The 16,954-nt window shown below is 37.4% G+C and overlaps 1 protein-coding gene across 1 annotated transcript in view; it reads left to right on the forward strand.

Annotated features, from left to right (window-relative positions):
- The first annotated feature begins 342 nt into the window (after positions 1–342).
- Positions 343–16,954, forward strand: part of LOC5571581 (homeobox protein SIX1) — a 122,274-nt gene continuing 105,662 nt past the window's right edge. The window contains exon 1 of the mRNA XM_021851808.1: positions 343–1,365. Within this exon, the coding sequence (XP_021707500.1) occupies positions 1,096–1,365 (270 nt within the window). The 5' untranslated portion in view covers positions 343–1,095. The remainder of the gene's footprint in view (positions 1,366–16,954) is intronic.

Here is a 16,954-nt window from a genome sequence, read left to right on the forward strand (position 1 = left end):
ATCATCATTATCACGCCAAACAAGAATGGAGAGCCAAATTGCATCAGACAACGGTTAACGACACAGGTAAAGAGCAAAAGGTAAACCAAACCAAACAAAAACTCATGTTATCACATGGAAAGCTCCGCCCAATCCGAGCAGGCCACGCCCACCGTCCTCCGCAAGCATGCGCGTGCCCTATCAGTGGTTCACCATTGCACAAACACACACGCGCGAGATGGAACTCCTGCTAGTATAATACGACGAGTGAGTTCCCACCCGCAATATCACGGCATGGCCTTCTCAGCTGTTGCTGCGAGATCAAGAACAAGGATCTCAGCGACAAGCAGTTTGCGTCGATCGCTCGTGGTGTTCGGTAGTGCTGGGTAACGGTTAGAAGAGTGCATGTGCATTTCAATATTAGACCGATCCGTGCATGTCAAGCTGTGAATATAGATAGGTTATAGCTACACCGGTGTGTAATGAGGTAATTGATGCCGAAGGAGTGAGTTGGCGGGATCAATTGCACTGGCCGTTGGAGAAATTTGGCAACGAATCAAGAATAGCGAGTAGCAAATTTGCTGGATTAGAACCGTAGTGCGGTACATTCGCGTGGTCCGTCGGATTTTGTGACAGAATGTTGCGGCGTTGATCAACATTAGTGTCGTGTTTCGGTGTGTATGGTGTTTACTGGTTTTTTCGTCGAAGGAGGAATAGATTGCAGAAACCAAAGAAACCGGCGGGCGGCGGCTGGCTGGTGTGTATGCAAAGTGTATGTGTGCTATTTTTAGTGTGACCGTTTGAAACCGAAGTCGCGCATTTTAAGAATTTGACGGGTGAAATATTTGACCGGTGCGCGGCTTCGTCATTGCGATATCGCAGAGCCGAAGCGTAAACAGTGTTGTTTCGTTCGACGAAGGAAACCGGAGGCGACGAATCTAGAGCGTGTCATCTGTGATCGAAGAAGGCGCTTTGTGCAATCTACGCCGCGGTCTGCTTTGGTGATCTGGGGTTTGAGGATTGGGTGCAGATGTGTAGTTGGTGTAAGTGTCGATCGTAGTAGACGATAAGAAGATCAATCAGAACCGTAGAACCGTAGTGGAGCCACAAACCGAAATGTTGCAACATCCAGGCGGCGATTACTACGAGTTATCGGCGAGCAGCAAACAAACGCCCCCAACTTTTAGTCCGCAGGGAGCGAATGCGGCTGTCATGGGATCGTTAGGCGGCGGTGGAAGTGGCGCAGGAGGATTAAACAATAATAACAACAACAATAATGATAATGATCTGGATCTGATGGGTCAGAACGGGGGATTGAACAGCAGCGAGCGGGAGTCGATGCCCAGTTTTGGATTTACCCAAGAGCAGGTGGCGTGCGTTTGTGAGGTAAGATGCGATGTGATAGTTTTACATCTTAATAGTTAAGGGTTATTGTTCTGACATGTGCGAGCCAAATGGGTCAAATAAGCTTGAATACCCCTTTGAGCATAACACACAGTACGAGAACAGGTCAAAAAACAGGCTGCTACGATCGTTTCCTTTCTCGGCCCTAATGTCAATCCAATGCATTCAAGTGCTTTTCTTTGTTCCTTCGGCTTAAGTCCTCTTCAATTTGTAAACAATGTGCATTCATGGCATTTCGTTCTGCAGAAATTTTTGAAGCTACAAAATAGTGGAAGGAAGTGAGGATTAGAAACAAAAATGTTATGATTGGAATGTATTCTTGTCACTTCCAACATAATGGAAAATGACACTCTCGGAATGATTATTTTCTAAACATATTTGTTAATATTAAAAGACAAAAACTTAAACATATTATTCATAAAATTTTGATTTGTGGATCTCTGATTATCACAAGGAACGAATTAAAACAAAGACATAGCAATCTGTGACGACGATGGTGAGACCTCCAGCTGTGACTGGGTACACCCGATTCTGTTTATGCACGGGGGATGCGTACCGTGCAAAAAAAGTTTTCAGTTCGAAATTTCAAAAACCGTGCAAAAAAAAGTAACACAATTTCTCGACGTTTCATGCAAAAATAAGGTTTTGGCAGAAAAAATGTATGAAAACTTTTTTTACACGGCCGTGTAAAAAAATCCGTGCGAAAACAGAATCGGGTGTATAGCACTTGACAAAGTAGGCTTTTGTGTCTCGTGAAGAATTGATATTTCTGGAGAGTTGTCCTGATCGTAACTTACATTTAAAGGATTGATCGATACTGTAAGTGGCAGACGAAATGTACCTACATGTTACATGATAAGCAAAACATTAGAATCCAACTAAATTCGATTGTCTTACTAGTGATTTTAGGGAATTTTCATTTTCTGTTTTTCTTTGCAAACTGAGTGATAAGTGAAGTGAACTGTTGAAATTCATGCAGTGTTCTGATGAATAACTCAGTTGAAATTAAAGAATGTGTACAACTATTTCGTTGAATTTGACAGGATTCAATCAACTTGTTCAATATAAACACGTCGTTCAAGTAGGTTTGAAAGGGATTCTACAACGACCACAAGAGTTTCGGAACTAAAAGACACGACTAGATTGGCAAATATCAATTTTTAAATTATAGTTCGCATGACTACTTTCAACCGCCTCCAGATACTGATCGTTTTGTTTCAATATAGTTCAAACACTGAAAAAAATCCACATGCTTGATCCGTGTGTTTAAAATTATGGATCGATTCATGAACGTCTATGTCGATTTGTTGTGATTTTCTTACAAACTTCGTGTGTATTACACATTCAATTCTTTAGTTTTGCTTCATGGAATGATTCATCAACCGACAACATGAATTCCATAGTTTTCCACATAAGTTCCTAAAGCTTTCCATTTCAAATTCGTATGCGTCAACTTATGGGTGCTATGGATCATCACCCAACACGGATTCAGTGTGTTTAACTTATGATTATCTTGTGTCATGATCATCATGTTCAAGTTGGTCGATTTGAAATCGATGAGCATGCTGTCGATTTCCGTGTTCCAAATTTCTAAATTAATAGTAATCAACCCATAGCGAACTAAATTGCGGATGGAGCTCGTGTCGAATGACAGTCATTATCATGTTCCAAAGAGAAGAGGCAAATTCTGAAGCTGAAAGTGTTAGAGGAAAATTTTCGGATTCATTTTTCTTTCTATGAGTGAAGATGCCCGAGTGAATATGAGGAGTTCATTCTTATTTTCTATAAATAAAATAAATTACTTCCAGCGTTGGATATAATGTATGGTGTTAGAGAAAAATCGAATTCCACTAACAGATTTTCCTAGCTTTCAGCTTCGAATAAAATGAAATATGCTAATCCCGTGCTTCCCAAATTATGGGTTTGCGGCGCCCCGCTTGTTGCTCTCTCACTTGTTTGAAAACAAAAAAAAATCAAGTGAGCTTGCGACAAGCAAAGGAGCCTCGAATCCATATTTTGGGGAGCAAGATTTCTTCTATCAAATTTCTTCTTTCAGTCTCATGACATTCATGTCCTATCACACATGACTATCTAAGGCCACTACATTTCGAATTCAATAAGCAAATCAGTTGGTTTTCATGATTTAATATTTAGACATTCATGTTTGTTTCTCATGACAACCTAATGTTGATACACATGTTATTATACCGTGAAGTCAATGACGAAATCCATATGGCTACTACACTCAAGTCATGTGGTTTTCCTCATTGCGCAAATCTATAAGAAAAACACACGACCTTGGCGTGTAGATTTTTCTCAGTGAAGGGTATTACAATGTAAAACTTGGGATGTCTCAAATTAATTTTTGCAAATTCTCATCGTAATAGGCTGTTTTTCATCACGCCAATCTGTCATGAAACGGCCTACTTTCCTGCACTTAAGTATGCAACACACAACAGTTTTTCAGAAATTGTAAAATGATGGTCAATGCATTCCGATATAATTTCAAGAGGTTTTCTACCAAAATGCAAAAAATGTTGTACGTAACTTGTTGCAGAACTCGATTTTTACAGCACTCGTTGTAATTATCCTACTCGGCCTTGTAGGATAAATTTACGACTCGTGCTGTAAAAATCATCATTATGCAACTTGTTCCGTAAATTACTATTACAACATTCGTCAGATTTGATTTATCAAAACCAACCATTAAGATACACAATGTGCGTCAATTATGGTAATCTGAAAAAGTCTTCTGTGCCAAAATATATTATACGATTTTTTTGTCATCCATTGCCATTTTGTCAAATAAAAACCATATTGAATAACTCAGCGATTTGAAAGGTTGATCTGTATACTTATCATGAAGGGTCTCTAAAGGATTTCGGATTGGACTCCTGGTAAGAATTCTTGGAAACATTATTTCTGGAATCCTTGAATAAATTTCAGTAGAAATATTCACGGTAAATTCTGGAACAAAACTTGGAGCAATTAAATCCTCACTAAAATGAGACGAACTCAGGATAAAACTAAATCCACTGTGCTATGAGCCAGGGACGCAGTCTGGCGGGATAAAATTAATAACTCGGTAACGAAGCATTTTCAGTATTTGGTGTCTACGGCAAAGTTCTTTGTTACAACGAGGACCATCTACTAACATGAACGGATAGTTCGTAAATCGTTGACATGATAAAATAAACAACTCGCTCGAAGACGTCAAAATTCGACAGCCTACTGTTGTCGAGTTATTGGCAACATGAGACCGTATTAGTGAAAAAATGGGATTTTTCACCGAGTTTGAGATTTTTTCATAGACCCATGTCATACAATATTTTTTTGGTAAAAAAATCCAACGAACACAAATTGAAGTAGAAAAATATTAATAATACAACGCTCAAAAAATAGGAAATAATAAAAAAAACATGAAAAACAGAGCAATTTTTGAACCTTAATATCTCCAAAATAGCAGTAAATTGCAAGCCAAGATTTTTAGGCAACATAAAGCAATACTAAATGGAACGGATTTTTAAATTTCTGAGAGGATTATTTTGGTATTTTTGAGTTTTTTTACATTTTAAGGTTTTTTCATTATGCAATCAATATTTTCGTAGCAAATATTAAAGTGTAATTTAATATTAGCGGAAAATATATTTTTTTATGTGCATGTGTTGTATGTACGTGTTTACAATCCACCGACCACTGACCGGCAGTGCTTTAATGGAAGAAATTTGTTTGCACCTATTTATCGAGAAACATATATATCTATATAGATGCAGACAACTTTAGCCCTGGAGATGGAAGGTGATAGCTCTACTGCAATTCCAATGACCCATTTCAAGAATGGCTGTTCATACACACACATTCTAAGGTCGTTTTCACTACAGCAAGCCCCGCATGAAAACATCTAGATATCAAATGGATATTTAAAATGAGTTCACACTTACCGAATCGAAAGTTTAACCTTCGACCCTGGCACGTATTTAGTGGTTTCAAAAGGTTATATAATTAAGAACGATCTCACCAGTTTGTTGTCCTTTCCATCGCTGCTTTATGGTAACCGCTCTTGTGCTCATCCCCACAGGAGTAAGCTTAACACTCTAGAGCAGCGGTTTTCATATCGTGCTCCGCGGAGCACTTGGTGCTCCGCGAGGCCTCGCAAGGTGCTCCTTGACAGTTTTACTATTTCTCTAATCGTTGCTCTCTTTACATTGTTGCAGAAAACTGATTCACTTTTCGTAACATGTTTTTGTTCTGTAAGATAAACAATCAGTACATTTTGCTTCAAATATTACGATTTTTTTTAATCTGGTGAAGTTATAAGCGAGAAAAAAAAGATCGATTATCTCAACTTTTTGCTTTAAAATATTCTTTTAATTGTACTTAACCGAGTCTTATCCACACAGTGTTAAAAGCTCGATAATTACTGAACTTTTACCTCCGATTTTTAAAGAAAATGTTCAGCATTTTGGCTAAGATTCTGTAATTGGAAAGTTAAACACATTCAATCAGTGAAAATTTTCTTTACCATTTTGTATATGTCAGTTCCAAAAAACATCCTTAAAGTTGAAGAAATTCAACTCTCCCCGATAGTATATTTTGAAACATTCATGGTATATGATGCTTATCCTTGTATAAAAAATAAAGTTACTTTGATAATAGTCGAAAATGTTGACAACGTGATACAAAATTATAAATGTTTCACGAGATTCATCAATATTATGACTATTTTCAAGAGTGTTGAACTTGTAACTAACCCATTCAGACAGAGGTCTAAAAAAATGTTTCACTACCAAAACACGCTCAATTTTTTGAATTAACAGCAAAAGCCGGAAATTCTCGAACAAAAGCAATTCTGCCATTTTAAAGTCATGAATTTTGAAATATTGGATGGAAAAACAAATTCAGTTTTATTTATATGCCTAATAGGGTCCTAAACTGCCCATACTCGCATAACAGTCCCATTTGACTTTTCGTCATTTTTGAGTTTTCTTCATGAATCGTGTTTATTATTAGTGTACTTTATGGTATTATACTTAAAATTGTATCTTTGTATGGACAAAATTCGAAAAAAAATATCAAACCATGTGCGTCCCATATTGAAAGTGCACGCATAACAGTCCCACTAGTAGATTACTATGAAAATAGGGCCCACCTTTTCCTGTTATGATTTCTGTAAGCTTGCATCGTAGTTTTCATTTTAAAAGAGAAATAAATACTACAAATTTCAGTATTTTAAGCCATCTTTATTCCATGATTTGGTTTGATTTGACTTCATTTTTCTCCGGAATGCAACTAGAAGCATTCCGGAAAAATAATGGGGAAAAAAACATATTTAATTTTTAATCCTTGCGATAATCTAAATAAAAAAATAAGATAAATTGCTTTCCTTGAAGTCAAAGCTACAGCTGCCAGATGATGAGAGTCTGGCCAATCATCAACGAAATCTCCGGTGGGTTCATCTTCCAACGGCATGGAGGGGAGAGCTTTTTGGGCCAACATCGGCATACGGACATCACCACTGATATCGTCGACTGGTCAAACTGTGTTTTAGCGATATCTAATGCTGAGAAATAAAAAGGCATAAAAGTAGGCAGTATTGTGGATATCTTAGAAATGTCTAACAGCTTTGCCGAAATCAGGCTTTTCAAAACTTGCCCGATTTCACGCCAGGATACCTATGTTCCAAACCCAACATAAACATTAGAGTGATGTAAAATTTGAAATTTTGGCTTAAACGATTTTAATTATGGTAAATAGCAGCCTCCCAAAGTTTGAAGTGATTCGGTAGAAATTTGACTGTGCACACGCCATTCAAAGTTGATATGGAGATTACTATGCAAAACGCCAACCTTTTGTGTTCGTCGTAATATTTTATGGGAAACCAAACAAACTCCTCTTATGTGAAATCCTTCCAGCTACAACTTTGCCGAAGACCACATTTTTATTGGACGTCAGGAAAAATTGTTATTCATCATCAGAATGTGGGTTTGCATGTAGCAAGCTTCACCAACTGTTCGGCAGGCAACAGTGGTGCTCCTGGCGGGTAGAATAGATCAAAGTAATCCAGGCTACTTATTCTACAGCAAAAAAGCAGTGTTGCTCTGAAAGTAATTAAATGATCATCACAGCATGGTTTAGACTTTGGAATCAAGAATAGCAAATTATCCTTACGTCCCAACAAAATGTGGTCTTCAGAAAAGTTGTAGCTGGGAAGATTTTACATGAGAAGAGTGTGTTCACTTTTTCATATATCATTATGACGAGCACATAGAGGACTGAACACAAAAGGTTTGCCTTTTTCATAGTAATTTCCATACAAACTACAAATGGCGTGTGCACAACCAAATTTCTTCCAAATCACTTCAAATTATGGGAGAATGATTTTCATCATAATTGACACCGTTTAAGCAGAGGGGAGCAAAAACTTCAAAATTTGCATCAGTCTAATAAACATGCTGTTAGTGAATCCAGAGTACCGTCGATGGGGGTGACAATGGGTCTAGGGGGTGAGATTGGGTCAAAACGGAAAAATATGTTTTGTGAAATATTTCAGCTAATAACGCTTGAATTGCTAAAATTAATAATTCATATGTTAGGGAACATAATATTACACATAATTCATAACAATATGCATTTTTAGAAATAGTAGTTTTTGTTTACTACATCAATAAACTTGCACGTTAAAACTAGATAAAATTTACAACATTAAGTTTCTCCTGTACAAAGTATCACGCATGTACTCTAGCCTTTATCGTTGTATTAGTGGAATGTTGAAAGTCTTTTCATTACACATCACAGGTATTTTCCGGAATTTGGTTGATTTTCCCACAAAAATAATCATTTTTTTCGGTACGATGTCTAAAACATTGAAAATGGGGGTGAAATTGGGTCAAGCAAGAACGATAGTAAATGAAATTCCAAGTCCACTTTTTTGACATTTTATGGTGCCGGGTGTTCTCTTTTTTCATTAAGATGTGTTTATTCTTTCTAAATACAGCATCTCTGAAACATCAAACAAGTCCGTGCATTGAATAACAATACAACGCATTTTGACAACTTCTCAAACCAGCAACTGTGTTTCGTGCGCAGCAACATCGTAAATGTTTATTAAAAGGCTGTTTTTTTTCTAAATTTGATTATTTCTTCTTCTTCTTGGCTTTTAACGTCCCCACTGGGACAGAGCCTGCTTCTCAGCTTAGTGTTCTTATGAGCACTTCCACAGTTATTAACTGAGAGCTTTCTATGCCAAAGTTGCCATTTTCGCATTCGTATATCGTGTGGCAGGTACGATTATACTCTATGCCCAGGGAAGTCAAGAAAATTTCCATTACGAAAAGATCCTGGACCGACCGGGAATTGAACCCAGACACCTTCAGCATGGCTTTGCTTTGTAGCCGCAGACTCTAACCACTCGACTAAGGAAGGCCCCCAAAAACCCCCAAAAATTTGATTATTTATCAGTGTTTTCATATTATAGAAACATCTCACGGAAGTACAAATGAGTTGGATCGCTGAAATACTGGGATTATGACGTCAACTTCTGCCTGAAATTTATTGATCGTGGAATGTCGCAACGAAATTTAACTATTTGCGAAGGTTTAAAATAATCACTGTTTCAGTACACCTTTGGGGAAACTGAATGGGCTTTATAGCAATGGGGATGAGACTTTGAAGACAATTTGAAAGAAACACCAAGAAAATTTTTGTAAACTTGACGATAAATGTTGGGTTTACATATTTTTTCTCATAGCTCTTCAATTTTCAGTATAATCTTTCTTTTAAGTGGGTTTATCATACTTGTGAAACATCTTAGATATCTTTTTGTCTTGTTTGCATCGTTTTTTATCAATATTTTTCAGTTGTGAATGGTTTTGAAATCATATTCTCAAAAACAAGTTATTTCAATTACTGTGACCCAATGTCACCCCCTCTATGGGGTGAGATTGGGTCATTTTTCATTCACTTATGGTGCCACTGTGAATAAATATTTGTCTTTAATTTTTTGAACAGTTGTTAATGTACCATCAAAGTACATACACACCAAATTTGAAGTTTATTGTAGTTAAATTGCGATAGTTATTCAAAAAATAAATCGCACATATCTCTTTTTGACCCATTGTCACCCCCAACGACGGTACTATTCATATTGGCCGGTCACAACGCTTTCATCTAGCCCTGGAATGTTTTCAACACTGACACTACCACCACCGTATAGTTCAATACTGTGAAGAAACTAGTGCAATTAGATGATAATAGCACTAATTGTAGCAAAAGGAAAAGTGCTTTGGAATCTATAGTAAACTTAGCAACAAATGTGTCAATGTGCGAAAACAAAGTAAGCTAGTCCTAAGTAATGGGACTGGTGTGCGGGTATATTTGCATTTGGTGAGTAAAGTACAGTGATCACACTATCATGGGTCACCCACTATTATGGGTCATTTTCATTTGGAATGCGTGTGGAACAGAGTGACTAATAATCGTGACAAGGTGACCCATAATAGTGTGGGCAGTGTACTCGGAAAGCATAACCTTTGAAAATCATGAAGTTTGATGCCCATATTGATATGGTTCCAGATATGTTCCTAATTGACCACTTCCCCCAGGGCACCTGGAACCTTCTATAGAGTGGTCTGTGCATCTAATGGTTCTGAATACGCTGCAGGAAATATCATTTTTAAGGTTGATGTCCACTTGGATATAGCTCCGGATAATATTTACATGATTGGAAATACAAACATGACTGACCATGCTTTCCGGAACCAGTTTTACGGAAATGGTCATATTTCTGAAGATTTCCAACCAATCTTAATGCGTCCGGTGGCATTCAACTTCCTATTAGTTCTAGTTTCTAGGAAAATTGCAAACATCTATCTAACTTTACACCGCACAAAAATACAAGCGACAGAAAAAATGACATTTGGACATGACCTCAGAAAATCCGGAACATCTCCGGTGTCCAGTGGCCAATATGCATGGCCAAGGAAGTTCCTAAAACTGGACCAAATTTGCCGTCGACTGCTTCCAGATGCATCCAATTTCATTCATTTTTCATAAAGTTATAAGCATTTGAATTTGGGCAAAATTTTGCCTATCTCAATCATTTTGCCTATCCCCTGTACAATAGTGAGCATTTGTAAACCGTATTAACCGTATTTAATTTATCGATATATCGTGTTTGTAATTGGTTTAAATAAAATGGTATAATGCTAAATCCTTTTTATTAATTGGTTAACTATTCGTAGTAAAAGTTCTCATGGCTACCTAGATAAGCATTGGAGAAAATGACTGTGTGAGCCATAATTTAGAAATCAGTGATGAAAAAACGGCATTGTACTGTTTTGAAAAAAATGTTCAGGACCCCCCGATAGAACATTTCCAAACCGGCCTCAAATGAAGGGGGAAAGCCTAAGCTTTCATTTGGTGGGCGTTTTAGCGATACTGATTTTTTTATATTAATGTTGTTCTACCAGAGACACCGTGTCGGATAACGAGTCCCACCTGCTATTATCTTGGATTTGTACATTAAAATCAACTGCATTAACAATATTTTAGTTGGTGGGCATTTTCTTATACTACAATGATAATGTGTTAAGTACTGCCAATAGAATTTTCTGTTGCCAACAGTGGCGTAACGAAAACGTTTGAAATAAGGTTCAGATGCGTTTTTCTCGACATGATGATTTTCCTAATGGGACTGTATTGCGAGTATGGGCAATAAACTAGTCCCAAATGATCAAAATGTGATTCAATTTCAGGATTTTTCAGACTACCTTTGGGAAGCTGGGCCTTCCTCAACAACGCTCCTATCATAAATAAGTATTCCAGTAATCATTATCCCCTATTCTCAGCATGTGGATATGTAAAAGAACGAGAGCGAACAAAAACGAAGGCGCGACGATACAAATCGAACAAACGCCTAAATGCCATGTCGCCTTTATTCAAATTTTCTTTATTGGAAATAGAACGGAACATAAATTACGACTAGTTAATATAAAATGCGTAAGCGAGAACGAATGTAGATAACGATAATTTATGGACTTTAAGCCTGAAGTATGAACTGAAACATCGTTTGATTTATTTTTAGAAGTGAAACTACAAATTGACAAATAATTCTAGTTTTTCCACGAACAACGTGGCACATGTTAGCACTCGTTCTTGGAACATTTGTTTATTATTTCGTATGTTTTAATACTCCCAATGGAGCCCTAAATATCGGAGAAAATATGTGCTTCCTCTTCACCTACACCCAATTCACGCCCAATATGAGCAGCAAGCACACATGCACGAATGAACTGTCAACACCCGGTAAAATGTGAACTCTGACGGTTTTTACGCTCTGTTCTACTGTTCGTTCTTCTAGGAAAGCTATTCCAATTCCATTCATAAAATGCACTAAAGTCGGCTGTTTCGGCGGAATGCTGCTGCTACGGGAGACACCCGGCTTTTGGTGCATATCGCGTGTTCGCATTCAGCGAGAATGTGCATTCTACTTCCTTTAGGAAGATACATTCGTTTGGGGGGAATTGAGGGGGGTCAATGTAGCTGTACTTATCTATTTGTATTACTTCAAATGACAAGCTCCGTGAGTGGATTGCTCCCTTAATGCTAAAAGGGAATGTTCCAGTTTGTGGCACAAAGCTTAAGTATTCCTGTAAGGATCGTAAATTCAAACGATTAACGGGATATCCCGTTAGTTAATTGAGTAAGGCCTTCAATTGGGTTGTTTAGTGATGATATATTTACATATTTTTGTAGTTCGCTCGAAAGAGTCCATTTTTTAAGTATAACACAAATTTATTGCGTTTCGATATCTAAATTTTAATATTTTAAAGCCGTTAGTTGATTCGGAAAACGTTGTATTCTAATGTACCGTAAAACGAGGTAACTTTGATAGTTTTTTACGCTTTCTGCTTGAAAAAAAAAAATGAAACAAATACTGGTATTTCTGTTATCGATTACGGTTAAAAGATTGAAAGAATATTGATACTTTTATGACGAATATAGGGGAATTTACGTATTTCGGCATTCTATGCCGATGCCACGCATCTTTTGTAATTTTCTCGGGCATCCGCAAACAATTTATGTGTTTGTCTGTTTACATTTATGCGCTGATTAAGCCTCTATCGATTCACACCGACAGACTTGTTAAAAGCTTTTTGGAAACGTGTTTGCAACGCTTCGAACATCTAAAGTCAGTGTGACTATTTTCGGCAGCCTTATTTTCTTTGGCAGCTTTCCCATAAGAACTGCAGGCAAATCTATCCGGCGGCTCCAAATCAGTCGCATCTTGAGGCGTGTTCATTTGAAGTGATGATATCTCTAGCGTCAGCGGGAAACTGACAGAACAAAGAATCATCTGAATGTTTTCATTGGTGTGTTTTAAAAGAAAAATACTGTGTATTTGGTGTTTGAAATTTGGTTGCCGATAATAGTCGAATGGCGCCGAAGCCGTAATCCCCTTACTTTATATTAGTCACAAACTCATGTTTGCGCAAAAATAAACAATAAATTTTCATCAAAATGTTTCTCCAAACCGGGTTGGTTGTAAAACTTATATCCAAACAAAGAAGATTTTCGTAAAACTAACTTATAACATGAAGTTCTGGTGACTTTTTTGCACAATGTCACACATTTCGCTAAATTTAAAAGCGCGCTTACTTCCATGATCATTAGGCTGCCATAAATGCAATGTTTGTAAATATTCCTCACCATACCCAAAATTTAGGAGATTACTATACTATTCGTATGCCATAACAATAGTAGAGGCCAGTTATTCAAGAAATGGAAAATATTGAGGTGGCCCAACCTGCAGACCAGTCCCCTAATGTTTAGAGTGAAAGCCTCTTATCTGAATAGCTTTCGCATCACCATGGTGACATTTGTTTTGAATTAAGCTATAAATCAAAAATAGGAATATTTTGCTCTACTCAAACTTTTGCCTCATATAGCTCTGTCTTAGAACAGGGTAACGTTTTGTTCTCAATTGTATTCATATTTCAAAAAATGCACAATGGTCGGCCTCCGTGCAAAGAAGCAGCCAAAATAAATGTATAAAAAATATTATCAAGTGATTTTTAGCTATTCATACTTTTTATTGTTTTCGAATATGACTTATTTGTTTTTGTCGGAAATACGGTGAACAATTCCCAAGTAACACCAAGCATTATTACATTGCACGTATTCTACTGCATATCAACAATACTGATGCCACATTGCTTTTATTCAATAAATTACAAGAGCTGTCAAGCAAAAGAGCATTAACGCTACATTACAAATGTATCAATACACTAATATTACCTTATGAATTGCTTGGTTGCTTTATAAACATTCTTACATTAGTTCGACTATATCAGGGCCTTTTTCCACTTTTAAACTACATTAATGGTAGGATTACGGCAATGCAGCTACTCTAAAAAAAAGCAATGATATAATGCTCCATGGTTACTTGGGTTATGTCTTTTAAAGGCTAATAAACAGTTAGCGAAGACTGAAACATGAAAATTTACAAAATGATAAGTAAAATCCATGCTTTACGTGAGTGTAGTCTTCAGAAGAGTTGTAAAGCAAAGTCATTTCAAAGTGGTAAGCAATTTATTAGTAAAATACTATGAAATTTTAAGATGTCAATAAATAATATTTTATTTATTTCATATTTCATATTTCTAGTAACATTTTGAAAGCTATACTGCGTATGTCCGCATGGGAGATCGCAGCAGGCCGTGCGCGCGGGTAGCTGCTTTTTCTCGTTTGCTGTCACGTTTATATCGAATCCGCGTAATTTTCAATTCGGCCGGCGAAATGTTTACAAGTCAGGTGAGGTTATGCCATCCTGAAGGTAATTTAAAAAGCTATGATGTGAATCCTGTGGTTTAACTATGCAATTTCGGGAAATTGGCGTTAATCTAAGTGCCAAATTGACTGTGAAATATTTAATTTGGGAACAAGGAAGATCTACTCAGCTAAATCGCGTGGGCATTGTACATTGTAACCTCAATTTGAGAACTCGATCGGGGGTTCGTAGACTGAATCAGTTCGTAGAACGAGGTTTTGCATTTTGGAGTTTACTTGTAAGAAATCATTTTTTATTATTTCGAGAAATTATGCTTTTTCAATATCCTAAGCATATTTGGCCTGGTTGATTCAGGCATAATTGTGTGCAAGTTGAGATCTTCCAAGAACTCCTTAGAGTTTGGGTATGCGATTCTACATGAGTAAATGGAGATCAATTTATCTTTTCTAAGTAGAAGAATATCTCACAATACTGGACGCTAGAAAATTATTATATTTTGAAGAACCGTTTGTATCGTCAAGATACCAGTTTTGGTAACTAGTTCATCCAAAAACTTCCTGGAATAAATATCTTCACGTTCAAGAATGTGGCATCGTAGTCATCGTCATCACCGAAGCAGATTTATGCTCAAAACTGAATATTTGTCGATCAAAATGTGTTCACTGTATTTCAGTTGGAGAATGGAATACAGTGAACGTTTTTTCATATAAACTTTCTTGACTTTGAACGAATAAACTGCTTTTGCAAGTTCTTAAATCAATTATGAATCCGGCCCCTTTAATCTACTGGTGTGATAATCAATCTTTTGATATTCTTAACAGGGCATTTAATGAATAAGTACCGATGTCCATGGTCCTCCAAGGACTCAATGGAATACAGCCCTGAGAATTTACAAGCATTAACATTAAGTATATTGATGATTTTTGAATTATGACATAGACTCTTAACCCTTCATATAACTAAACGTAGTATTGCATTGATTTATACGGATGTTCTTGGTCCTCTTTATGGGATCTATGAGCGTAACCAATTATCTATTGATAGGTTTTGCTTATGACACAGACCCTGAGAAATTTACATAAGTAAACGGAGTACCGTAATCCGGGGGCAAATTGATCACTGGGGTGTTTTTAAATTGGAACCACCCCACAGTGGCGCATGGCCGGACAAAACCTGAAAAATTCATGTTTTCAAAATCACTTGTTAATATTTTTAATAGCTTTCTATACCATTGAGTGACAATTTCTCAACAATTGAGATTGATCTGTCGAGTTTTAGATTTTTGCCAGCATCATAAGTGTGGGAAATTCAACAAAATTGGCTTGCTTAAAATTCAGCTGTATCTCAATGAAATCTTAATCGATTTGAGCTCAATAGGCTTCATTTGAAAGCGTAGTCTTAAGCCTTTGATTTGACTATTATCACATATTTTTCAACACATTAAGTTGTTGTTGTTGAAAAAACTTAATTTAGACACATTTCAATAGAAAATCGAATTTCTAATTTAACAATTATTTCCAACGGGATGATATCAGGTATCCCAGATAGTTACCAGATTACCATTATCAAGCGATTTGGGGTGTATTTGAAGTTTGGCCGACCTTTGTATGAAGGACCGCCACTGTGCGCCCTACTACATCTCCATGGTAAAGTCGTTTTCAATAAGAGCACATTCAAGCTCAAGCCTATTTCGTCAATATCGACGTAGACAGACTTGACTGTAGGCGTACATACATATTATCTACGGGATGGAAGTTTGATTGAGTGCTGCAAAATCGTTATGTGCGCATTCGGGACGCGGCTAGGTGATGTGTAATTTGATCCGTTCTACCATTTGGCGATCGTCGACCTAGTTGAGCAAGTATCCCATATGTGTATGTGTATGTCTGTATGTGCTCCCGATGTTTATCCATCGGTCTTCTTTCATCAACTGTGGTGGCGAGGCGATGCTGAATTTGTAGACTACCTACTCACTGCTAGGAAGGAGCTAGATATGAAAAAGGGAGCAGCCACCAGCCCACAATGATGATGTTGATGGAAACGGTTCAGTAGAGTGTGTCCGTCCGGTCCGATCCCCGCCATAGTATCGAGTCTGTCCGAGGGAAGGGGAGGAGTGAAGCTAAACAAATGCACTCTGCCGCTGCACTGCACTATACGCCAATCATCACCAAACCGTATCCAAAAAGCATGAAGGGAAAACTGTGTGGCCCAAGAAAGGTTTCCAATTTTCGAGTGCCGCCAGTTTTTAACTCCTGATGCTTTTGTGAGCGAACACAAGAAGACGGAATGGAATAAGGGTTCGAACGTCATCGTCATCGAGAAAGGATTGCTCTTTTTTATGTTTTCCAAGATGTCAAAGGGTTGGATTTTCTGTTTCTTAACGGCATTCTTGAGCTTCCATCAGAATTCTATTCTTCATTCATTACCCGGATTCTTATGGCTCTTTTGACAGTTTTACGAGACCTGCGATACCGGTGAATTGGCTTAGGGTGGCGCTAAAAAGGAATTTGTATATGGCTATCGAACCTTACTTTAAGGTGACTCTTATAATCCAAAGACACATTATCATGGATCTACACAGAACGACATTTTTTGATTAAGTGGACACCACGACAAGCTCCACACGGCAGAGTTGACGAGCTGGCAATATTTTAGCTCTTTTGTTTCGAGGTTTTCTTTCTGTGCTGTGGTCACGCTCACCTGGAGCGAATTTGAATGTTGGGTATTTGGAAATTATTATGACGATAGAAACAAACATTCCTGTGGCGTTGGGTCACAAGCATT

This window comes from Aedes aegypti, chromosome 3, assembly GCF_002204515.2.
Source record: "Aedes aegypti strain LVP_AGWG chromosome 3, AaegL5.0 Primary Assembly, whole genome shotgun sequence".
In the NCBI taxonomy this organism is placed as follows: Eukaryota; Metazoa; Arthropoda; class Insecta; order Diptera; family Culicidae; genus Aedes; species Aedes aegypti.